At 45.8% G+C, this 24,628-nt stretch overlaps 1 protein-coding gene across 1 annotated transcript in view; it reads left to right on the forward strand.

Moving 5' to 3' along the window:
- Window positions 1-5,956: 5,956 nt before the first annotated feature.
- The window catches only part of LOC109911449 (oxysterol-binding protein 1), a 37,965-nt gene continuing 19,293 nt past the window's right edge, over window positions 5,957-24,628 (forward strand). Inside the window, exons 1-5 of the mRNA XM_048620798.1 lie at window positions 5,957-6,161; window positions 7,669-7,919; window positions 8,431-8,629; window positions 12,192-12,303; window positions 14,708-14,762. Coding sequence (XP_048476755.1) covers window positions 5,966-6,161; window positions 7,669-7,919; window positions 8,431-8,629; window positions 12,192-12,303; window positions 14,708-14,762 — 813 coding nt within the window. The 5' untranslated portion in view covers window positions 5,957-5,965. The remainder of the gene's footprint in view (window positions 6,162-7,668; window positions 7,920-8,430; window positions 8,630-12,191; window positions 12,304-14,707; window positions 14,763-24,628) is intronic.

The raw sequence follows: 24,628 nt of genomic DNA on the forward strand, positions 1-24,628 counted from the left end.
TTTTTGTCTCTAACCGCATTCACAATACTGCTTCCTGCAACCTTTTACCTCGCCCAGATAAGATAAGTCACTCATCATGAATGCAGTCTCCTGAGCACCTTGGCTGGTGCTGCCGGCATAAGCTGACACCGATTGTTTGAACTCTTGGCCGAGATGCCAGAGATGCAGTTTCGTAATTTGAGAGTACGCCTTTGATTATTTTTAGGCACTGTGTCTGCCTGTTTTCTTTCTCTCTTGGCCTCTGTCACTGTCAAATCTGTCAATTGCTTGCTCTGTTTCTCTCTTCTGTGTGTGTGTGTGTGTGTGTGTGTGTGTGTGTGTGTGTCTGTCTCTCTCTCTCTCCCCTTTCGTGTCTGTCTGTCTCTTTCTTTTCTTTCTGTGCCCAACCTCAACACTAAACAGTGTAAATGCGGTGCTTCATGAGTGCCATCTGCTGTGGCTTTCACCTGTTGTGTAAACAGGCCTTGTTTTAATTGCTTCATGGTCGTCCGGTCATGGGGGTTGGGGGGAGGGTGGCGGGGGTGGTTGAGATGCTGTCATTTGTCCTACTTTAGTTCAAACACTCGCATGAAGGAAAGGGCTCAGAGTGGTGGGGGGAATGCTGTTCGAGTCCTAATTCACTTGCCCTCCTGCATTTTCTGATCTCCTAGCAGTTGCTGCCAGCTTCTAAACTTCACTTCAGAGACCTCTGGGCAATTGGGGAAGGGCAGTGGATGCTGACCAAGCCGGTGATGCCCTCATCCCATGAATGAAAAGAAAAAGAACGAAGGTTATTCTGAACTTGAGAGAGACACTTGTTAGACCTCAGCTGGAGTATTGTATGCTGGCCTGGGTTTGCTACATTCCAGGAAGTAGCTGAGGGATGAAAAACCTCCAATCTGAAGACAGATTGGAGAAATATGAGATTTGTTTCTGAGAAAGCTGAGTAAATTTATGATAGAAGTTGTCAAGATATTCAGACTGAGCTGGAAGAAAGAATTTTGGAATCCTTACAGGAGTCATAGATTCATACAGCGCAGTGTAGCCCGCCCATGCCAGCCAGACATTGCAATCTGGCCTGGTCCCATTTGCCAGCATTTGACCCGTATCCCTCTTAAACCTTTCCTATTCGTATACCCATCCTGATGCCTTTTAAATGTTGTAACTGCACCAGCCCCCTCCACTTCCTCTAGCAGCTCCTTCCATACATGCACCGTCCTCTGCGTGAAAAAGTTATGTTTTGGGTCCTTGGCCCATTGAATCTCCATTGAGTAGAAGCTGTCCCCACTTGTACTGAGAGCAATAGGCATTATGTTATATCTGTGCCTGCAAGCATGGTGGAGGCATATTCAATTGCCATAGCAGTGGGAATTGCAACGTTTCTGATGAGCAGCAGAGGGCGCCTGTGGCTCAGCCTGGGGCCGTCAGCTTCTCGTCCAACTGCTGTCTCCAGCTCCGCCTGGTGGCTGCTGTACACATTACACACCCCTCTGTTTGCAGCAGCCACGACTTGCATTTTTCACTGGAAGACCTGTTTCCGCGATTTAAGTAAATACTCTGTCGCAAGTTGCTTCGAATTTTCCCAATACGCTTCATGGGGAGACTTTGCCCAATGAATAGTTCATGTCCGGCTTTAGAACATAAGAACTAGGAGCAGGAGTAGGCCGTCTGGCCCTTCGAGCCTGCTCCGCCATTCAATAAGATCATGGCTGATCCTTTTGTCGACTCTGATCCACTTACCCGCGTTCTCACCATATCCCTTAATTCCTTTATTGTTCAAAAAAAATCTACCTTTTTTTAAAAACATTTACTGAAGTAGCGTCAACTACTTCACTGGGCAAGGAATTCCACAGATTAACAACCCTCTGGGTGAAGAAATTCCTTCTCAGTTCAGTCCTAAATCTGCTCCCTCTAATCTTGAGGCTATGCCCTCTTGTCCTAGCTTCACCTGCCAGTGGAAATATCCTCTCTACTTCTATCTTATCTATTCCCTTCATAATTTTATATGTTTCTATAAGATTCCCCCTCAATCTTCTGAATTCCAATGAATATAATCCCAATCTACTCAGTCTCTCCTCATAAGCCAACCCCCTCAACTCCGGGATCAACCTAGTGAACCTCCTTTGCATCCCCTCCAGTGCCAATACATCCTTTCTCAAGTAAGGAGACCAAAACTGCACACAGTACTCCAGGTGTGGCCTCACCAGCACCTTGTACAGCTAACATAACCTCTCTGCTTTTAATCTCAATCCGTTTAGCAATGAAGGACAAAATTCCATTTGCCTTCCTAATTACTTGTTGTACCTGCAGACCTACCTTCTGTGATTCATACACAAGGAGACCCAGGTCCCTCTGCATAGCAGCATGCTGCAACTTTTTACCATTCAAGTAATAATCCTTTTTACTATTACTCCTACCAAAATGTATGACTTCACATTTATTTACATTGTATTCCATCTGCCAGACTTTTGCCCACTCACTCAATGTATCTATGTTCCTCTGCAAAGTTTCACAGTCCTCTGCACACTTTGCTTTGCCATTCATCTTAGTGTCATCTGCAAACTTTGACACCCTACACGTGGTCCCCAACTCCAAATCATCTATATAAATTGTAAATTATTGCGGTCCCAACACCGATCCCTGAGGCACACCACTAGTCACTGACTGCCAGCTAGAATAGCACTCATTTATCCCCACTCTTTGCTTCCTGTTAGTCAACCAATCCTCTATCTATGCTAATACTTTACCCTTAATGCCATGCATCCTTATCTTATGCAGTAGCCTCTTGTGCGGCACCTTGTCAAAGGCCTTTTGGAAGTCTAGGTACACCACATCCACTGGGTCCCCATTGTCCACCTCGCTCGTAATGTCTTCATAGAATTCCAAAAGATTTGTCAAGCATGACCTGCCCTTCGTGAACCCATGCTGCGTCTGCCCAACGGGACAATTTCTATCAAGATGCCTTGCTATTTCTTTCTTGATAATAGACTCGAGCATCTTCCCCACTACAGAGGTTAAGCTAACCGGTCTATAATTCCCCATCTTTTGTCTACTTCCCTTTTTAAACAGTGGCGTCACATTTGCTGTTTTCCAATCTGCTGGGACTGCCCCAGAGTCCAGCGAATTTTGGAAAATTACCGCCAGTGCGCCTGCTATTTCTCCCGCCATCTCTTTTAGTACCCTTTGCAAGGTGACCTGAAACATGGGGAAATAAGTAGATTTTAAGCATCTTATTAAGTGGGAGACAGTCATAGAGTATGGCAATGGACTCTTCAGTTCAACCAGTCCATACCTGTCATGTTCCCAAACTAAACTAGTCCTGTCTGCCTGTGTTTGGCCAATATCCTGCGCCCACCACCCCCCAACCAATCCTTTCCTTATCCAAATGTCTTTTAAACCTTGTAACTATATCTGAATCCACCATGTTCTCTGCAGCTTATTTCACACATGAACCGCTCTGAATATTAAAAAGTTGCCCCTCGTCCTTTTTTAAACCTTTCTCCGTTCACCTTAAAAATATGTCTCCTAGTTTTGAACACCCCCACCCTAAAGAAAAGACACCATACGTTTGCGTTATCTCTGCCCATCATGACTTCATAAACCTCTGTAAGGTCACCTCCGCCAACCAGCTACACTCCCGGTGGGTGGAATGGGGAGATGTTGTCTGTCTTTCCAATCTATTTATATATCTCAAACCTTTTCTTAGAATCATATCATAGAATCCCTACAGTGTGGAAACAGGCCAATCGGCCCAACAAGTCCATACCGCCCCTCTGAAGTCATCCCACCCAGACTCATCCCCTACCCTTTTCCCCGTAACCTCTCATTTCTCATGTCTGATCCATTAACTTGCACGCACCTGGACACAATGGGTAATTTAACATGGCCAATCCACCTAAACTGCACATCTTTTGACTGAGCACCCAGTGAAAACCCCCAGCAGATGCGGAGAGAATGTGCAAACTCCCCACAGTCACCCAAGGGTGGAATTGAACCCTGGTCCTTGGCACTGAGGCAGCAGTGCTAACCACTGAGCCAATGTACCATCCCTCTCCCGTTTAATAATAATCTTCCTATAACAGGCAACCAGAATTGGTCACAAACTCCAGAAGAGACCTAACCAATGTCCTGTACAACTTCAGCATGACATCCCGAATCCTACACTCCATGGTCTGAGCAATGAAGGCAAGTATGTGAAATGCCTTCTTAACCACCCTGACTACCTGTGACACACATTATGTATCTGAATCTCTTGGTCTCTGTTCTACACCGTTACCCAGGTCCCTACCACTAACTGTATAAATCTGCCCTTGTTTGTTTTACCAAAATGCAACACCTCTCATTTACCAAATTAAACTCCATCTGCCACTCCTCAGCCCCAGTTGATCAAGATCCCTTCGTAGTCTTGGATAGCCGCCTTGACTGTCCACCATACCATCAATCTTGGTGTTGTCTGGGGTAACTCCGCAGTCTCGATGGGCAGCAAAGGGGATATGCAGTTTGCCTGATTTGAAGGGGTGCATTTTTTTGCCAGGTTGTGGACTGGTGGGGAGTTACATAACTTTCATTTTTTTCTTTGTATTTGTGTAATATCTCCCAGCCAGTGAATACTGTGGAGCACTTTGCAGGGAATGGAATCCCAAGAGTACTGTGCTGGTTGGTGGAGGGGGTTTGCTGCTGCTTGTTTCCAGATGATTTACATCAGGGTCTAGTCTTCTCCTTCACTCGATTATAAAGGATTAGACTGATACTCTGGGAAGAAGAGCAACGGCAGGTTTTGCTGGTGTCCCATGTGAAGTTGCCTAGTTGTCAGGAGGAATATAAAGGAAGCATATTATCTAAATGGTGAGCTCTCAGACGCAGAGGGTTCTGGATGTCCCAGTGAATTAATCACAAGGTTAGTGCGCAGGGATGTAAGGTAATCGGGAAAGCTCATTCAATGGTATGATTTATTGGGAGGGGAACTGAATAGACAAGCTGAGAGATAGAAGGCACTGGTGAGACCACAGCTGTGGGCCTGCGTACAGGATTGTTCACCATACTGACAGAAGGTTATTAATGCATTGGGAGCAGTTCAGAGAAGGTTTAATAGACTAATACCTGGAATGAACAGATTGCCTTAGAGGAACGTCTAGACAGGGTGGATGAGTATCCTCTGGACTTAAGAAGAGTCGGAGTCTGAGATGACTTGATTGAAATAGACAGCATCCTAATGGGCTGTGATCAGGTGGATGTGGAAAGGATGTTTCCTCTTGTGGGAGAATCGAGAATAAAGGGGTCATAATTTTAAAATAAGCGGTCGCCTGTTTTTATGTTCGCAGGGTTGCGTGTCTTTTGAATTCCCTTCAAAAGACAGGGGGTGCAGAATTTTAAAATAATTTTAAGGCCGAGGTAGACACCTGTTTCGTTATCAAGGATGTAGAGGTCGGGTTAAAATCAGATCTTATTGAATGGCAGAGCAGGCTCGAAGGGTTGAGAGCTCCTTATTCATAAGTTTGAAACTTCACACAAATATTCCTCAAGTTTCTCCCTTAGACCAATTGGACCTGTCCAGTTTGTATAAAGATTATTTAACAAAGCTGCAGTTATTCCTGATAAAGGTATGCAGCTGCAGTCTCATTTTCTGATTGGTGTTATTTTTAATTGCCCCCCCACCCCCCAGCATATTGATTACCTATTCCGAAGGTTGTTTACTTCTTACCTCTCGGCCTATAGCCAAAATGTGATCCACCAAAACAATGAGCAGGGCGAGTGTGCCCTGCATTGGATGCACTGCATGTGTAGTTTGTTTAACCGTTTATCCCTTTCCCTCTCCCTCTCCCTCTCCCCCTCCCCACCCCTCTCTCTGTCTGTCCGCTCTCTCACTGTCCGTGTCTTGTGTCTCTCTCTCTCGCTCTTCTCTACCACCCCCCCACCGTCTGTCCTGTGTCTCTCTCTTTTCCCCCTGCATTTGTCCTTACCCCTGACCCCAAGGACCCAGGCAGAGATGGGGCACACATGCCGTGGGACGATCAACCTCGCCACGGCCAACATCACAGTGGAGGACTCATGCAATTTCATCATCTCCAATGGGGGAGCCCAGACTTACCACCTAAAGGCCAGTTCGGAGGTTGAGAGGCAGCGCTGGATCACGGCCCTGGAGTTGGCCAAAGCCAAGGCTGTCAAGATGCAAGCTGAATCAGGTAAGAGGTGGAGGTGTGAGATGAGCCATCCCAGGGACACCGGGCCAAAATGCAGCGAGTGATTAACTGCTCTGGGACAAGTGGGGCCTGTGAGGGCTCAACTGTCTTTGTGCAGGGAGTAGGGTGTGTAGGATGAATTTTCCTGGTAGAGGTGTTCCTTTTCTCAAGGAGAGTGGGACATGAGTGGTTAACTGAGTGCGAGCTACAAGAGCAGGCCAAAAGCTGGGAATCTTGCAGCAAGTAACACACCTGACTCCCCAAAGACTGTCCACAAGTCAAGAGTGTGATGGAGGACTCCCCACTCACCTGGATCGGTGCAGCACCCGCTAACTCAAGAAACTTAACACTATCCAGGACAAAGCAGCCTGCTTCATTGGTGCCACGTCCACTCTCTCCACAACTGATGCTCAGTACCATCAGGGTGTACCAGCTGCAAACTGCACTACAGAAATTCACCAAGGCTCCTTAGACAGCACTTCCAAACCCACTACCATCGAGAAGGACTACTCTGACCTGTAAGTTCTTCTCTCAGCTGCTTGCCATCCTGTGTCAGAAATATACCACTGTTCTTTCAGTGTCTCTGCATTCATAATCCTGGCTGTCTCTCCCTAATGGCAGTATGGGTCTACCTGAACCAAATGGACTGTAGCTATTTAGGAAGGCAGTTCACCGCCATCTTCTCTAGGGCAATTAGGGATGGGCAATAAATGGTGGTCCAGCACTCTGAAACGCATGTTCATTCAGTGATTCATGCAACTGTTTCAGACAGCAGATGGGGGGTTATATGTCCTGGTGACTATGGAACTGTCCTCTTGTCGGGGGGAACTGGGAACTGAAGCGTTTAACTGTACCGTTGGGAATGAGCAGTTAAACTGTTTTGCCTGAGGCATGCGGGGTGGTGATGAGTGCTTAAGGGTCCCTCTGGAGGTAAGCGGTTGGGGGGGGGGGTGTGCGGGTTTAGCTGTCCTGCTTGAGGTGGTGTGGAGTAGGAGATGTGAGGTGAACTGACCGCTTGCCGTGTCGTGGAGAGATGGTAGAATCCCTACAGAGTGGCAGCAGGCCAATCAGGTCCACATCGACCCGCTGAGTCCCCCACCCCCATAACCCTACGGTTTCCATGACTAATCCACCCTAACCTACACGTTTTTGGTCTGTGGGAGGAAACTGGAGGAAACCCACGCAGACAAGTGGGGAATGTGCAAACTCCCACACAGACAGTCACCCGAGGGTGGGATCGAACCCAGGTCCCTGGCGCTGTGAGGCAGCAGTGCGAACCACTGAGCCACCGTGCCGCCCGTGATACAATGAGTTAACCGCCCCACTTGGCTGCCTCTGATAGGGAGACTGTCCTACTTTTCTCGGTAGAGGTGGAGGAGAATGGGGAATGCGAAAGATGATTTTTCCCAGTGGGGGTATGTGAGCCATTAACTATCCTGTTGAGCAGGTGACGTGGAAGGTTAATTTCTCCAGTACGCTGTGTAATTTAACTCCCTCCTTCAATTTGAAGATGACTCTGCTGATGAGGAGCCGGCCTCTCAGACGGATAAGACAGAAGTGCAGAACACGTTGAGGACCCTTACTAGCAAGGTGGAGGACCTATCGACGTGCAACGACCTCATCGCGAAGCATGGCACGGCCTTGCAGCGTTCGCTCAGCGAGCTGGAGAACCTCAAGCTGCCTCCGGAGAGCTCTGAGAAAATCAAGCAAGTCAACGAACGAGCTACGCTCTTCCGAATCACCTCCAACGCCATGATCAATGTGAGCTGCCACTCCCTCCCCACGTCCCCAGCTCCCACAATGGCTCTACCAGAGCCATTCAGGAACTTCTCTTCTCGTACCCTACAGGACCGACCTGTGTTTCTGCTGAGGTTAATTCTTCCTCCTCTCATGCCCACTTGGTAACCCCTCTCCCTACAGCACCCTGTGTTATTGACCTATTTCTGCTGAAGTTAATGCGGCTCAAGCACACTGTCACTCAGTAACCCTGTTCCCCATGGCACCCTGTTTCCACTGAGCTTCATTCCCCTCTCATGTCACTCAGTAACCCCTCTTCCTCCAGCGTTCTGTGTTACTGACCTGTATTTCTGCTAAGGTAATCCCCCTCCCTCACACTGTTACTCAGCAAGCCCCCTTCCCCCCAGCGCCCTACGTCACTGACTGTATCTGTATCTGGACTGATGTTAATACAGCTCCTCGTCGGTGTGGTACGATGCGGATGGTCCATGCATACTGCTGCCTAACCCTCCCTTCTGCCTTGCTTTTGTGTCAGGCTTGTCGTGACTTCCTGCTCCTGGCCCAGACTCACAGTAAGAAATGGCAGAAAGCGCTGCAGCATGAGCGGGAGCAGCGGATCCGGCTGGAGGAGACCCTGGAACAGCTGGCCAAGCAGCACAACAACCTGGAGCGAGCGTTCCGCGGAGCTACGGTCCTGCCGCCCTGCAGCACGCTCAGTGTCGGCTCTGTCAAAGGTGAGCGGGCACTGCTGAGCGAGTGCCTTCAGGCAGCGTTCCACGTGGGACTCACCCAGTGTGTTTCAGCGCTGCCCTTCTCCGCTACCTTTTAACATGCACTCCCCCCACCCCCACCGCGATACACAGCAGCTGCAGTGTGGGCCTTCAGGAATCTGCACTTATGGTCCTGTTGATGGCAGTGTCCCTACCCGTGATTTAGCAGATCCATGGGAACGTCTATTATCAACCGGACCAGAACCCCTCCAGATATTTTAAGAAGGTAGCTTAAGACCCTAACCTTTTCTTATTTTAAAGATAAATGTGAGGCGTTGTGTTCCAGATGCAATGCGACTGGCCAAACTACTCGATGTTAAGCAAAGCATCATTTATTCAAACCCTATAGTTAAGATACAACAAAAGAAAGAAGAACTTGGAATAACTCTATTTGAAAATATAACAGAATGATTGATAGATTATAGCGGTTATTACTAGTTAACCGTTCCAATATAGTAACGTCCCATTAATGCACTCATGACAAAAAGGCAAATTGGAAAAAATGATTTTTTTATTTCTCACATGAAATCCAGCAGCCCAGGGAAAGAACCCCAGCTTTTGGCTATAATTAAGAGGTGGGGAAACAGGAGCTTCCATTTCTTCAAGACCCTAACAGCAAGCTAAACCTAAAATCCCCGGTTCTGTAGGTCAGAGCTTGACCCCACACATTCAGGCTGCTTCCGTTCTTCCAACTTTTTAAGAAGAACATCCAAGGCTTCACATATCTTCTGATAGACTGCTCGTGACCTCTTCCTTCCCCCACCTCCCCCAGTCTCTCTCTCTCTGAAAGAAACCAGGACTAAACACACCTCTTTAAAGCTGCAACATTGTCACGTGCTACCATCTCCAAGTTCCCCTGGAAGCCCCATCCCACCCTGAATTGGAATTGTTTTGCAGTTCCTTTACTCTTCCTTCAGGGGCGCTTTAAGTCTATCTGAATGCCAGTGCAGTGACTCAAGAAGGCATCTTTCCACCGCCACCACAAGGACAGTGAAGGATGGGCAGCAAATCCTAGCCTTGGCAGCAATGCCAACATCCCATGAGAGGATTTCTTAACGTGTCATCATTCCATATATGTGCCACCCTCTGTGTGAAAAGAATTGCCTCTTAGGTTCCTTTTAAGCCTTGCCCCTCTGTCACCTTAAACCTATGCCTTCTAGTTCTGGGCTCCCTTACCCCGGGGAAAAGACCTTGGCTGTTCACCCTATCTTCGTGACTTTATAAACCTTTATAAGGTCACCACTTGGTCTGCCTGATGATGGAGTATCACGTAGGCTATCGGGCTCTTTACTTGGGAGAAAGAATCAGGAAACTGAATATTACAAAAATAAAGACCACCGGATGATTGTTCAAGTTCGCAGTGCGTGTCGCCTTGTGGAGGTTGACGTAGTGGTTCACGAGATTACCCAAGTCCAGGAATTAGAGCACGGGGAGTTTGTATTAAATGGGTCTAAATACTGCAGGGTTATGAAGAGCGAGAGGATGTTCTCATTGAAATGTTTAAAATTCTGAAAGGGCTCAACAGGTAGGCGCAGGAGGGCATGTTTTCCTTGCTTTCGGAGTCTCGACTGAGGGATCAGATTCTCCCTCAACTGAGCGTATTCAAAGCTGGTCTTAATGGCTTTCTTTGATTTCTCAAAGTATGAGATGATTCGGAGAACGTTCAGGAGAGTAGAAATTATGCAGAAGGTCGACCATAATCTTAGTGAATGGGAGCCGTGGAGCAGGCTTGATGGACCATACGTCCATTGTTTCTCCTGTCTCTTACGCTCTTAATTATTGAGTTCATGTCACATTAAAACAGGCAGTCGGCCTAACCAACCTGCCCTTGTCTACAGAGGTCCCCTCCCATTCTAGTCCCCTCTACCTTTTTAGGGAAATCTTTGCAAACTCGTTTTTATGGAGTCATAGAGATGTACTGCATGGATATAGACCCTTTGGTCCAACTCGTCCTGATATCCTAAATCAATCTAGTCCCATTTGCCAGCATTTAGCCTGTATCCCTATAAACCCTTCCTTGTCATGTACCAATCCAGATGCATTTTAAATGTTCTAATTGTACCAGTATCCACCACTTCCTCTCGCAGCTCATTCCACCCTCTGCGTGGAAAAAGTTGCCCCTTAGGTCCCTTTTTAAATCTTTCCCCTCTCACCTTAAGCCTGTGCCCTCTAGTTTCTGTCATTGTGTAGCACCTTTTGCATAGTAAAACATTCCAAGATGTTTTCATGGGCCCACGGTTAAAATTTCAGTGCCGCAGAAAGCAATACCTCTAAAAGTAATATTCGGTCTCGTGACCAAACACGAGACCAAGGAGCTAGATTTTATTGTGTAGAGGAGGAGTGCAGGGCTGGGTGGGTGTGTAGGTGCTGGTGAAGCAGAGAGATGGAGATGTTTACGGAGGGAATTCCAGATTTTAGGAATCTGGAGGTTGACGGCAGGGCTGCCAGTGAAGCAGTTTATTACTTATGCTGTTCAATCTGGTGCTGTGTTACACACACAGCAACAGCAGGAAAGGCACAGGTTTCTGACTTGAGGTTTTTGCTGGCTGTTTTTGCATCTGCGTGTGTAAGACCATAAGAAATAGAGGGAAGCAGTGGCCTAGTTTTATTATTGCTGGACTGAATCCTTCCACGGCAGACAGTGGAATTTGAATTCAATAAATATTTGGAATAAAGTACCTAATGATGACTGTGAATCCATTGTCAATCGTTGGGGAAAAACACATCCAGTTCACGAATGTCCTTTAGGGAAGAAAACTCCCATCCTTACCTGGTCTGGCCTACATGTGACTCCAGACCCACAGCAATGTGGTTGACTTTTAACTGCCTTCTGGGCAATTAAGGATGGACAATAAATGCAGCCTGGCCAGCTGTGCTCTCATTCTGTGAATGAATAAAAGCGGGGGAAAAATGTATACAAATAGGCCTTTCAGCCCCTCAGACCTGCTCTGCCACTTAGTATAATCACCACTGATCCAATCTTCCTCATGTCCAGTTTCCTGACCTTTCCCACAACCCTTGATTCCCTGATTAATTAAGAATTTATCCATCCCAGCCTTAAATATACACAAGGACCCTGCATCCACAGCACACTGAGGTAAAGAGCTCCAAAGACACTCAACCCTCAGAAAACCCTTATCTCAGTCTTGTATTGCTCCTTTATTCTGAGACTGCCCTCTGGTCCTGGACACACTCGTGAGGGGAAACACCTGTCGACATTTACCCTGTCAAGCCCCTTAAGAATCCGATATGTTTCAATGAAATCACTTCTCGTTCTTTTAAAGTCTAGTGAAGAGAGTCCCTACTTGCTTAATCTTAAACAATCCCACCCCCCACCGTACTAGGATCATCCTAGAGAACCTTCTCTGAACTGCCTTCCAAGAAAGAATACCTTTTTAACGAAGGGATGCAAGACTGCTTGTAGTTTGTGTGTGTGTGCCGCTCTTTCTCATCCATCTCTGGCTGATCCCTTCCTTCCTTCCTCACTGTTGTCTTCCTGTTCTGGTGAAAAGCTTTGTGTTTTCAGGGAGCACCAGTAGCCGGGATCTGAGTGATGAGGACGACGAGAATGAATTCTTTGACGCGATGGAGGATGTGGCGGAGTTTATCACTGTCCAGGCCGATTCGCGGTACCACAGGTCAGTGCCACTGCCGGGAAAGGTCTGGGGTGTGGTGGTCATTGATTTACCAGGTGCCCTGGTCAGCCCCGTTGTCTTGGGCTGGCCAGGAACTGTGCCCTTCGGTAGGTTTCTTGCTTGCTCTTCCCATCCCCGTTTCAGCTCTGGCTGAGGAACCTAGGACACCCCATCCTACCAATAACAAAAAGGAATTAATTACAGCTTATCATGTGTCTTTCACAACTGCAGGGTGCCCCACAGTGTTAGTCCGATTGGCACAGAAGGAGCCCTTTTGGTCCGTTCAGCCCATGCCAACTTTCTGCAGACCAATCCTGTCAGTCTCTTTTCCCTTCTGAAGCCCTGTGGTCCTGCAAGTTTATTTTCCTCAAGTGCCCACCTTGTTTCCCATTCTTCGTCTGTGTTCCCATCACCTTGTGGGTCATTGTTCAGTTTTGGAATCTTGCATGAATGATCTCCTTCTAATTTGTGTGTATCTCTGACTGTTCCAGTGCTCTCAACCCTCCCAACCTGTGTAACCTCCTCCAGTCCTTAGAATTTTCCCTACCTCTCTTACTAGATTATTTGGGGCTGGTTCGTGCTGTATTGCAGAGAAGGAAATTAGTTATCCAGATGGATTTCATTGTAGGGTCTTGAGAGGTTATTAATAAGGGTAATAGATGTGTTGATGTCAATTTCCCAAAGTTCCCTAGATTCAGGAGAGAGTTCATTAGTCTGGAAAGTAGCAAATCTTGAAGAAGGTGGAGGAATAGGAAATTGGGAACCGTAGACCAGTTAAATGGATGTTTGTCATGGCAAAGATTTTAGAATCGATCATTGAAGAGTTTTATAGCTGTGCACTTGGAAAAACTGAGGGTAATTGGGAAGAATCAGTATGGCCTCCCCAAAAGGAAGTCACGTTTATAAGAGGTATTTTAAAGAAGTAGCATATGCTGGATAAAGAGACGTCTGGAGACGTATGTTTGGATTTCCAGAAGGTATTTGATGAAATGTCAAATCTAAGGCTACTGTTGCAAACAAGCACTTATGATGTAGGGAGAAACATCTTAGCATGAATGGAAGAATGACTGGCTGACAGAAAACAGAATTCATAAGTGAGTCTGTCTCTGATTGGCATGATGTAACAAATAGAGTCCTGCAAAGGTCTCTGCTGATGCCACAACATTTCACAATTACAGCAACGACTTGGATGTGGGGGGGGCCCAGGCACAGTAGCTGAATTCAAGATGACACCAAGCTATTTAGTCAGCATGTGTGGAGAAGAGATGAAGGATGCTATAGATGCATGGATCAGTTGGGTGAGTGGGCAGAAGTCTGGAGTTTTGTGGGAGAATGTGGCAGGAAGAATTGTAAACAAATGCAGTGTTTTCTTTCAAATGGAGAAAGACTCCGAAATTCCACGATGCAGAGGGAGTTAGTTGTTCTGCCATAATTTTTGAAAGTTAGTAAGCAGGTACAGCACATAATCTCAAAGGTTAATGAGATGCTGTCTTTAATTATGAGTTAAATTGAACATAGAAGTAAGAATGTTATGCTTTAGTTATAGAGGGAGTTGGTGAGAGCACATCTTGAATACTGTGCGGCATTACTCTCCTTGTATGAGGAAGGAAGTAAATGCATTGGAGGCGGTTCAGAGGAGAATTACTAGATTGATGTTAGGTTGTTTTACAACAATATGTTGGATAGCCTGCGTTTGAGTTTAAAAGAGCAAGATGTGACTTGATTGAAACCTGTAAGATTTTGCTTGATCTAAGAGGCAGATGCGGAAAATGTTTTCTCTGTCGTCTGGTCAGTCAAGGTCTGGGGGATGCTGTTTTGACATGTCCAGTCAAATGAGAATTGTTTGTCTAGGTGTTGAGATTTTGAAACTCTGCTTCAGAAGGGAGTGGAGGTGAGTTCATTGAATATTGCTGAGACAGAGGTGGATAAGACTTGTCAAGTGTTATTGGGGGTAGAAGGAAGTGTTGAAACAAACAAGTCAGCTATAATCGTACTGAACGGCAGAACAGGTTTGAGGGTCTGAGTGGCGTACTTCCCTTTTGAATGCTCTTCACTTCCTTCAGCCCCTACAACCTTCCCTTATCTCAATAACTTCCTCTAGCCACGACTAGCCTTCCCTATCTCTGCAACTTCCTCCACAGCGTACTATCATCTTGTCCTCCTTGGAACGTCTCTATCCCCGATGAACCTCCACGGCCTCGCCACTTCTCCAACTGTAACCTGTTGCGATTTTCATTGCTGCCTCACTAGCTGCTGCCTTTTTAAATCTCATTGGAGAGCTCTTGGTTTCCTTTTGGACAATAACTGTTGAATATTTGCTGCTAAAGAAGTTGGTTCCCACCTCGGACAGGAGGCAGGAGCTGTTTACATGAAGTTGCTGTCAGTAATATGGGCTCTTTAATTGCAGGCGGACGGGCAGCAATATCAGTGGAGCCAGCAGTGAGGGAGCATTCGAGGATCAAGTAAGTATTTATTTTCCACTCACCTTCTCACGGGTGGCCGTCTCTTTCTCTGCTGGGGTTTGGTTGTTGTCAAGCGGGAACCTCCAGGATTTTGCAAGAGATTGTTCGATAGAGACGTGATAGACTTCAGGGCCAGCTTCCTGTTCAGTGACGTTAGAGAGGAGCGTTTCAGACAGTGAAGGAGAGTTAAGGGGCTCTGAACAGGTCCACAGAATAGGTACAGCACAAAGACAGGTCATTCAACGTTTCATGTCTCTGCCTGAGCAGCTTTGCTTACTCCACGATCAGGTCTACTGCTCCATGCGCACGGCGTGATCCAGATCCGAACCATTGCTGCAGAATGAGTCCTGCTAAAGCCTTTGGTTCATTTGCCCCTCAACTTAAATTTGTCCCCTGTGATGCTTGACCCTGCTGCCAGAAAGAAAAGCTTCTCCTTACCTGCCTACTCTGTCCACACCCCTCAGGACTTTGGGCGCCCATATCAGATCCTCTCCATGGACACGAAAGTTGGCACAGCTACTCACTTTCCGCCCCACCCCCAACCACTCCCATTCCCGTGAATCCTCTCTATTTTCTCAAATGCCCTTTTGCGTCCTGCCTTATTGACGAGCAGATACTCCACTTCAGTCGTAACCAGTGTTACATAGGAACATACAAAATAGATACCGGAGTAGGCCATTCGGCCCTTTGATCCTGCACCACATTTAATATGATCGTGGCTAATCTTGCAATCTGTGTCCCATTCCCGCTTTCTCTCTGTACCCCTTGTTCCCTTTAGTCTCAAGGGCCATGTCCAGCTCCCTCTTGAATACATCTAATGAACTGGCCCCAACAGCTTCCTGTAGGAGAGGATTCCCCAGGCTCTCAACTGTGGGGGGAAAAAAATTCTTCATCTCGTTCCTGAATGGCTTACCCCTTATTCTTAGAATGTTGAAGGAATGTTCTTCATAATGTACTTGCTTTTGTATCCTCTACCTCAATTGATTAAAAGACTGCGATCGCACATGCTTTTTACTCTATCACTTTTGCAAACTGTTCTGTGACCATCAGTAATTAGTATGCATTTAAACTAAGGTGTCCAATCCTTCAGAAATGTATGTTTATTTTCCATTACCTGTCCTTATTCTTCCAGCACTTTACACATCACTGCATCAAATACTGTTCTTCATGGGTCTGCTTGTTCAATTAGCATGTCTGTAACTCTTGAAGTCAATTTCTACCCTCACCAACTGCAGCACTTACATGTTTCATATCCTCTGCAAATTGTCAACTCTGCCCTTTCTTTTCAATCATTTATGTAGTGTAGTCATTGTGGGCATAGGCAGCTTTTACAGAATAGAATCATACAATCCCTTAGGTGTGGAAGCAGGCCATTCAGCCCTTTGAATCCACACTGACCTTCTGAAGATTTGTTGCTCATTTCTTAATTGTCCTCTCACTGGCTTCCTAGGCCACTTCATTGGATAGCCAGGATTGTTGCTTGGTGCATTTAGGTAAGACCATGTAAATGCAGCAGATTTCCCTCCCTAAAAGCAAGAAGTGAAGTAGATAGATTTTTACAACAATCGATGATTGAATTGGGTGACATAGTGGCTCAGTGGTTAGCACTGTGCATCACAAAGCTAGGGACCCAGGTACGATTCCAGCCTCGGGTGACCATCTGTTTAGAGTTTGCACGTTCTCCCCGTGTCTGCGTGGGTTTTCTCTGGATGCTTCGGTTTCCTCCCACATTCCAAAGATGTGCAGGTTAGGGTGGTTTGGCTAAATTACCATGCTAAATTGCCCATAGTGTCCAGAGATGTTGAGGCCAGGTGGATTGGCCACAAAATGCATGGGGTTACAGGGGTAGAGTAGGGGGTTGGGATGCTCTTCATTGTGTCGGTGTGGACTTGATGGGCCAATGGCCTACTTCCCAACTGTAGGGATTCTATGATCGTTGACATGGTCATTAACCCCAAGACTCACTTCTGATATCGCAGATTTTATTAACTAAAATCAAATTCCACCAGCTGTGTGATATGCGCCCACGTCCCCAGAGCATTAACACGGGTATCTGCATTGCTAATCAAGTGCTGCTGTTTCTTTGTCTGTCTACTCAGTAACAGGATCTAGGTGTTGCTGGCTAAGTCAGCATTTACTACGCATCCTTAATAACCCCGGGAATTGTGCCGGTGAGCTGCTCAGCCCTTGAGGTGTTGGAGCATGTGCGATGGTGCTTGGGAACTCCAGTATTAACACCAAGAAACTCTGGCAGAGCGGTGACATAGTTTCAACTCAACCCTTGCCATCACTCTTTTTGTGATGATGGAAAGTAGATCAATGAGACAATAATTGGGCGGGCTGAATTTGACCTGCTTTTCGTGCAAGAACAAACGTGGTATATTTTCTATACTGTCACGTAAATGCTAGTGTTGTGTTGCAACTGCTTGTCTAGTGGTGAGCCTGTTTCTGGAGCACAGGTCTTGTAGTTTTGCTAGAATGTTGTCGGTGTCTGTTTTTTTTTTTTTGCAGTAGCCAGTGTATCATAAATTAGTTGAAGACTGGCATTTATGATGCTGGGGGCCACTGGAGGAGGCAGAGGCGGGTGGTCTGCTCAGCATTTTTGGCTGAAGATGGATGCAAATACTTCCTCACTTGTCACTAATGGGCTGGGCTCCACCATTGTGGAAGTCAGGAACATGTGTGCAGTCTCCTACCTCGCATTGTTTGATTGATTATCAACATGTTTCGCAACTGGATGTGACAGGCTGCAGAAATTGGGATCCAGTCTATAGTTTGTGGAATCGCTGAGCCTTGGACGCTGATTCTGTTGCTCGGCATGCGTGTAGTCCTGTTGTTGACCAGGTTTTTAGTTATGCATGCTGCCACTTATGGTTGATTTCCCAGCCTGAGCGAACTGGTAGAGGAGGGAGGGAATAGGCCCAGAGGAAGTTTCCTTGTCTATGTATGACCTATTTGCCATATTTATCAGTTTTGAGGCCTTCCAGGCAGCCTTTTCTTGCCTGTATGCCACAGTGTTGCTCCTTGCTGCTGGTGGGACAGTACGCACCCACGGATTACGATGGTCTGTGGTGTGTGGGACGTTGTCTGCAAAGTGAAATACTGTGACTCTCTGCCTATTGCTTGACCGCTGTGCGCGGTAGCTGTCCCAATTTTACCGCAATCCCCCTCCTCCCTGGTGTCGGTGAGGAGGACTCTGCAGGTTGTTAGATCTGAGTTTTTGTCATTTTCGGTGTCTAGGTCAATGCAGGTTTGTCCTTCTAGTTTCGTGACTTTTGTTTATGGTCTTCATAATGGTCTGACACAACCGAGTGGCTTACTAGATCAATTCAGAGGGCAGTTAATAGTCAACCGCATTGCTGTGGGTCTGGAGTAAGGATGGCAGACTTCCTCCCTAAAGGGGCACCAATTAATTAATTGGGTTTTTACAGCCATGTGTGTACTGTCACTATTAGACTAGCTTTTGATTCCGGGTATTGTTTGATTTCAAATCCCACCATCTGCCGTGGTGAGATTTGGATCCATCTTCACCAGAAGGTTAGCCCGGGGTTCTGGATTTCTCTTCAAGCAACGTGATTGCCACACAGCAGTCTGTGTCCACATCAAGAAAAAGTGTTCCCAGCCTGTGCTGATCTCCCTTACCTGACTAACTGTTATTTCTGCCATTGATCTTTTTGAAAGATGGCTCACTTTCCTGATTCAGCTATATTTTAACCTTTAGTTGCTGCATTTATCCTTTAAAGCCTTATTTATCATGCGTAACTGTCTGGTCATAGTCACACAGCAAAGAAACAGACCCTTCGGTCCAACCAGTCCATGCCAAACATAATCCCAAACTAAACTATAAAATCATGAGGGGTGAATGGTAAGTGTCTTTTCCATAGGATGGGGATTTCAAGACTAGGGGGCATGTTTTTAAGGTGAGAGGAGAGAAATTTAAAGAATGAGGGGCAATTTTTTTTTAACAGAGCAGTTTGCCTGTGGAATGAACTTCCCAAGGAAGTGGTGGATGCGGGTACAGTTACAACAATTAAAAATCACTTGGATAAGTACGTGAATAGGAAAAGTTTGGAGGGATATGGGCACAGTCCTCCGACACCAACCCTGAGGATTGGAGAATTCGGGTCAGTACTTCTGCACTTTCCAGCCTCAGCATTGTCCTAGGTTTTGTATATCTGGTCCTGATAACTTTCTAATGCTTCCCCTTTATCTACTTTCAAACTTCGTGTCTCAGCTACCTCCTGTTTGGAAGCAGTCTTCCTTGATGAAGACAGAATCAAAGTATTAGTTTAATTCCTAAACCACTCTCTACCTCCATGCTCGGATCCCCTTTCTGTCCTGAGTTGGTCACTTCTGATTATCCTTTGACTGTTCAGATTGTTAAATCCCAACTGACATTGTTACTGGATAAATCAGATCTCAGATTGAAACAGAGCTTAACTGGGCTTAATCTCTCGATGATACATCAGCAAGCAATGTTGTAAACTGTTCTAATAGTAAAACTGAAGTTAATTCAATAAAAAATAAGATTACATTGAATAAATAAGGCTATTTACTGATAACACAAATTTAAAGATTTTGAAGCCCACAGTGAAATATCATCCTGTTAACACCAGAGCCCACAACACCCCGGTATGGTACCTAAAAACCACCACTTGTGCAGAACTCCTGTCGGAAAATGATTTTCTCTAATACCTTGACAGGTTTTCTTCTAATTCAATACTCAGTCTGAAAAATCTGGTAACTTCATCTGAAGAATTCATACACCTGAGCTTAAACGCTTCAAGTAATCTGTTCAGGATCTTATTCAAACATTTCTGGTCTGGGACTATCACTGATTCTAAGTTAATCTCATGTTGGCAAATCTAGTTGGCTTCTTCCTCTCTCAGGATCACTTTAACACATGTAAAGTTTGGCAAAACTGCCTAAAACTGAAAGTGAAACTGAGAAGGCCTCTGTCTAAGTTGAATCTTTTAAAAAGTCCCTGAGGCACAATTGTTTACCTTGCGAGACTTTCCTCAGGCGAAGAAGCCTTTTGGATTTCCCCCATTAAAGTTGATTGCATTTCTCATGCTTTCTTTTTGTCTGATTTTTGTCCTTTCCACTTCTTGCCCATCTGCAATTTCTTTCATCTGTCTGCAAGATGAAAGCTGCAAGTTGGGTCCAGGTTATAGTGCATCCACCAGAAACACCCGACCAGCATGGGTTATTGTATTGAAAGAGAGAACTCTGAGATTGCTACCCTGGTTGGGTAATGCACCATGATGGCACCATGCTGGGTGTGCAGAGTTAATGTTGGCAGAAGTGGAATGTATTACAGAAGTAGTTGAGACAACAGGAAGAAAGATTTTTTTTTTTTAAATGCAGTGACTGACAAGGATCTGGAGTACATTCGTAGAACGTTATATCGCAAGATCAGGCCGTTCAGCCCATGATGATGTGTCGAACATGCTGGCAGGTTAAACTAATCCCTCCTTCCTGCTCTTGGTCCATATCTCTCCATTCCTTGTTTATTCATATGACTATCTAAAACCCCCTTAAACGCCCCTATTGTATCTGCTTCCACCACCACCCCTGGCTGTGCGTTCCAGATTCCTATCACTGTTCTTTTAAAAAAAAAACCTGCCCCTCACAACTCTTGAACCCGCCCCCCCCCCAATCACCTTAAACACATGCCCACTAGTATTAGATGTTTCAACTCTTGGGGAAAAACGATTCTGACCATTAACCCTATCTATGCTTCTCATGGTTTAATAGATTTCTATCACATCTCCCCTCAGCTTCCACCACCCCAGAGAAAATAGCCTGAGTTCTTGTTGCCACTTCTTATGGCTCATACCCTCTAATCCAGGCGGCATTCTGGTAAATCTCTTTTCTGCACCCGCTGTAAAGACTCCACATCCTTCCTGTAATGCAGTGACCAAAATTTGAGCACAACACTCCCTGACACTGTAATGGAAGCGGTTTCGATTGTGGATTTCAAAAGTGAGTTTGAAAGAGAAATGGCAAAGGCTCTGGCACTGAGGTGGATGAGTGGGTTGAGCTATATTGCTCTCCCAAAGCTGGTACAGACAAGGGCTGAATGCCCTTCCTTGCTGCAGCGGTGCTGATGTGTTGTGCTGGGTGAGATTACTGAAATGCGCTGACAGTCAGAACAAACTGCTTTGCCACATGTATTTGCATCTGAGCTTGTGGTACCCCGGGGCAGTTGATTCTAATCTGCAGGACCCGAGGTGTTTTATGTGGAGCTTTCCCTCGAGTTTGAGGTGCCTTGCTGATTGTTGTGTTTGATTGTTGTTGTTTCTGCTGCCAGTTAACGAGCGAAATGGAGCTGGAACGCTGCAATTCCATGCCTGTGTCAGCTCCTCTTAAACAGCTGCTGCCTGGTAACTGCCCTCGACAACAGTTACTAGCTCGGCGCAAAGAGGAACAGAGTCAAATCTGCATCAACTCATCACTAACTTCATTAGTTTAGTTAAAATAGAAGTAAGTTAGCACCATTTGGTTAAGAAAGGGTTAAAAGCAAGCATGCAATTTGTGCAAGACAGAAATCTCTGTGCACAACCACTAGGTCTCACTGAGTTTCCCTGAACAGTTAAAGATCTTGGAGGCTAATACTGGAGAATAGGAGCTCGTGCTGGCCAGGGATTCCCCATGTACTCTGTGTAATCTCCATGCTTCCAAGCATAGGGTCCTCCACTTCAGCAAAGGTTGATCTCTAGAGGTTTTTCTGCTGGCATACCCAGATTCCTTCAATTTTATTCCTTCTCCTTATCTTTCCAAGCTGTGGTATCTATCTTCTTGTTGGTTCTGGTTCATCAGGCGAGCCTGTGTCTTTTCATTGTAAGCTCTGGCCCAAGGTCACCGTTAGGATTACCTCAATACTCTTCCACCAAGTAAGGAGTTATACCGTATGTCATTTCCTCTGACCTGACCCGGTTCCAGCCAGAACAAGGCGATGGCTGGGGCTCGGATAACTTGCGTTCACAAGCTGCTGTTTTTAATGTGTGAGCAATCCCTGGCTGATAGAGATATCCAATTGGTTCCACCCATCTGATGGCCTTTCCACATTTCCTTTTTAAGTTTGCCTCTCTTAACATAAGAAATAGGAGCAGGAGTAGGCAGTTTGGCCCATCGAGCCTGCTCCACCATTCATCTTTTTTGTGGACTCAGCTCCACTTATCCTCCTGCTCGCCATGATCCTTAATTCCTTTACTGTTCAAAAATCTAACTTTGCCTTCAAAGCATTCAATGAGGAAGCCTCAACAGTTTCACCAGGTGGGGAATTCTCCAGATTCACGTCACTTTGGGCAAAGAAGGCGGGTAAAGAAACAGCACCGAGGTTTATTAAGCAAAAGTACAGAGATGTTGTGCAAAGTTTGTGCAGTTTACTGGTTGGATTGCAGTTGTTTGAGTTTCTGCGAATAGTTCCGGTCTCCGTATTGTACAAAGGATAAAGAGGCCCAGGAGAAGGCGTGCGATATCAGAGTGATGTGTAGGTTATAGCTATCAGGCAAGTTTGAAAAGGTATTATGAGATGGTTGGGAAAGACGACCCAAGAAATTCTAATGAGGGAAAACAAACTGTAAGGCTAATAATGAGGAACCAGGAAATAGCAGAACAGTTGAAATACATACTTCACATTCGTCTTTACCGTAAAAGACATTAATGTCATTTCAAAATGACTACGCGGGCAAAAAGGGGAAAGGATATAAATACAATAACTAGCACTTGAAAGGACATGCTCAGGAAACTAATGGGGTTAAAAACACCGATAAATCCCCTTCAGCTGATGGAACGCCTTCTAGGATATTGAAGGAAATAGCTACAGGGGTGTACTGATAGTAATCTTCCAGAAATCCTTAGATTCCTGGAAAAGTCCCAGAAGAATGGAAAACTGCCATGTAACACTTCTTTTTAAAGAGACGTCAAAATGGGTAACAATAGGCCACGTAGTTTAATGTCTGTTATTGAAAGATGATAGATTCTGTTATTAAGGATGTAGTAGAATATTTAGAAGTACGTAATAGCATTTAAGTGAGTCATCATGGCTTCTTGAAGGGGAAATTATTGATGACAAATGTGTCAGAAATTTTATTATTTATTCGTGGGACTTGGGCGTTGCTGGCTATGTTTATTGCCCATCCCTAGTTGCCCTGGAGAAGGTAGTGGTCAGCTGCCTCCTTGAACTGTTGCTGTCCAGTTTGACGGGTTAAGGTAGATAAAGAGGAACCAGTAGATGTAATATCGTTGGATTTTCAGAAAGCATTTGATAAGGTTCCACACAGCTACTTACTGAGAGCCCATATTAATCTGGATAGAGGGTTAACTAGCAAATAGGAGGCAGTTGGGATAATGGGGACATGTTCAGGGTGGTAACCTGTGCGTGTCACGGGAATCGGTGCTGAGGCTGCATTTATAATAGCATTACGTGTTAATGATTTGGATGGTGGAAGTGAATATGCTATTGAGTTTGCAAATGAGACAAAAAAGGTAGAAGGCAAGCAGCGAGGAGTCTACAGAGGGATATAGACAGGTTATGCGCGTAGGGGTGAAAATATTGGCAGATAGAATAGTACATGGTCTGCGTAATATCACACTCCCCATAAGGTTCACTAGGCTCATTACTGGTTATAGAGGCAGTGCCTTTATGAGGAGAGATTGAGTAGATTGTACCAGTGCTCATTGGGATATAGAAAAGTGAGAGCGACATTATTGAAACATAGAAGATTTATAGAAGGGCGGCACTGTGGCCGAGTGGTTAGCACTGCTGCCTCATAATACCAGAGATCTGGGTTCAATTCCACCCTCGGGCGACTGTGTGGAGTTTGCACGTTCTTCCCGTGTCAGCATGGGTTTCCTCCGGGTGCTCCGGTTTCCTCCCACAGTCCAAAGATGTGCAGGTTAGGTGGATTGGTCGTGCTAAATTGTCCCATAGTGTCCAGGGATGTGTAGTTAGGTGTTTTAGCCATGGGAAATGTAGGGTTACAGGGAAAGGGTAGGGGGATGGATCTAGGTGGGATGTTTGTGAAAGGGTCGGTGTGGACATCATAATGGCCTGTTTCCACACTGTTTGGATCCAATCATCATTGATGGGGTAGATACAAGAAATTTGGCTCCCCTTTTGGGTGAATTTTGGATCAGAGGGTGTAATCTCAGAACAAGGAGTTGCACTTTTAAAATCAAGGTAAGAAGGAATTTCCTCTGAGGGTAGTGAATCTGTGGAATTCTTCAAGGGCTGTTGAGGTGTGTCGTTAATTATGTTCAAGGCTGAGGTGTACAGATGTTTAATCAATGAGGGCATGGAGTTATGGGGAAAAGGCAGGAAAGTGGAGTTGAGGATTATCAGGTCAGCGCAACGGTCTCGAGTGGTGTTTGAGTGGCCTGCTTCTGCTTGTATATCCTATGGACATTGGCGAAGATGACTTTGCCAGTCAGTAGAGTCAAGGGCCAACAGTTTAAGACTAGCACTAAGAAATCCAACTGGAAATTCCAGGATAATTACTTCCGTTCGATGTGCATGTGGCTGTTCCCTGGTTGGTTGGAGTGAATTATTTAGGTACACATCAGGGGATATGGAAGAGGAGAGTGAAGTAAACAAGTTGACTAGGTTGGATGCTGACTGTCAGAATGGTGAAGGTATCTGAGGGGCCATGTAATTTGGAACCAATAAACCATGAGTGCAGCATGAATTGAGGGGCTGAGTGGCCTATTCCGTCAGCTTCTACATTGGTGGTTAAGCTGTTTTAAATCCTGAGGTTGCCGAAACGGGAATCCTAGCATTGGACTTTGATGTTGCATTTTCCATGGTCTGAACTTGTTCTACTTTTCATGCGTGTTCTGTTTCCTGTGTGACCTCTTCTTCC

The sequence above is a fragment of the Rhincodon typus genome, chromosome 48 (assembly GCF_021869965.1).
Source record: "Rhincodon typus isolate 14 chromosome 48, sRhiTyp1.1, whole genome shotgun sequence".
NCBI lineage: Eukaryota > Metazoa > Chordata > Chondrichthyes > Orectolobiformes > Rhincodontidae > Rhincodon > Rhincodon typus.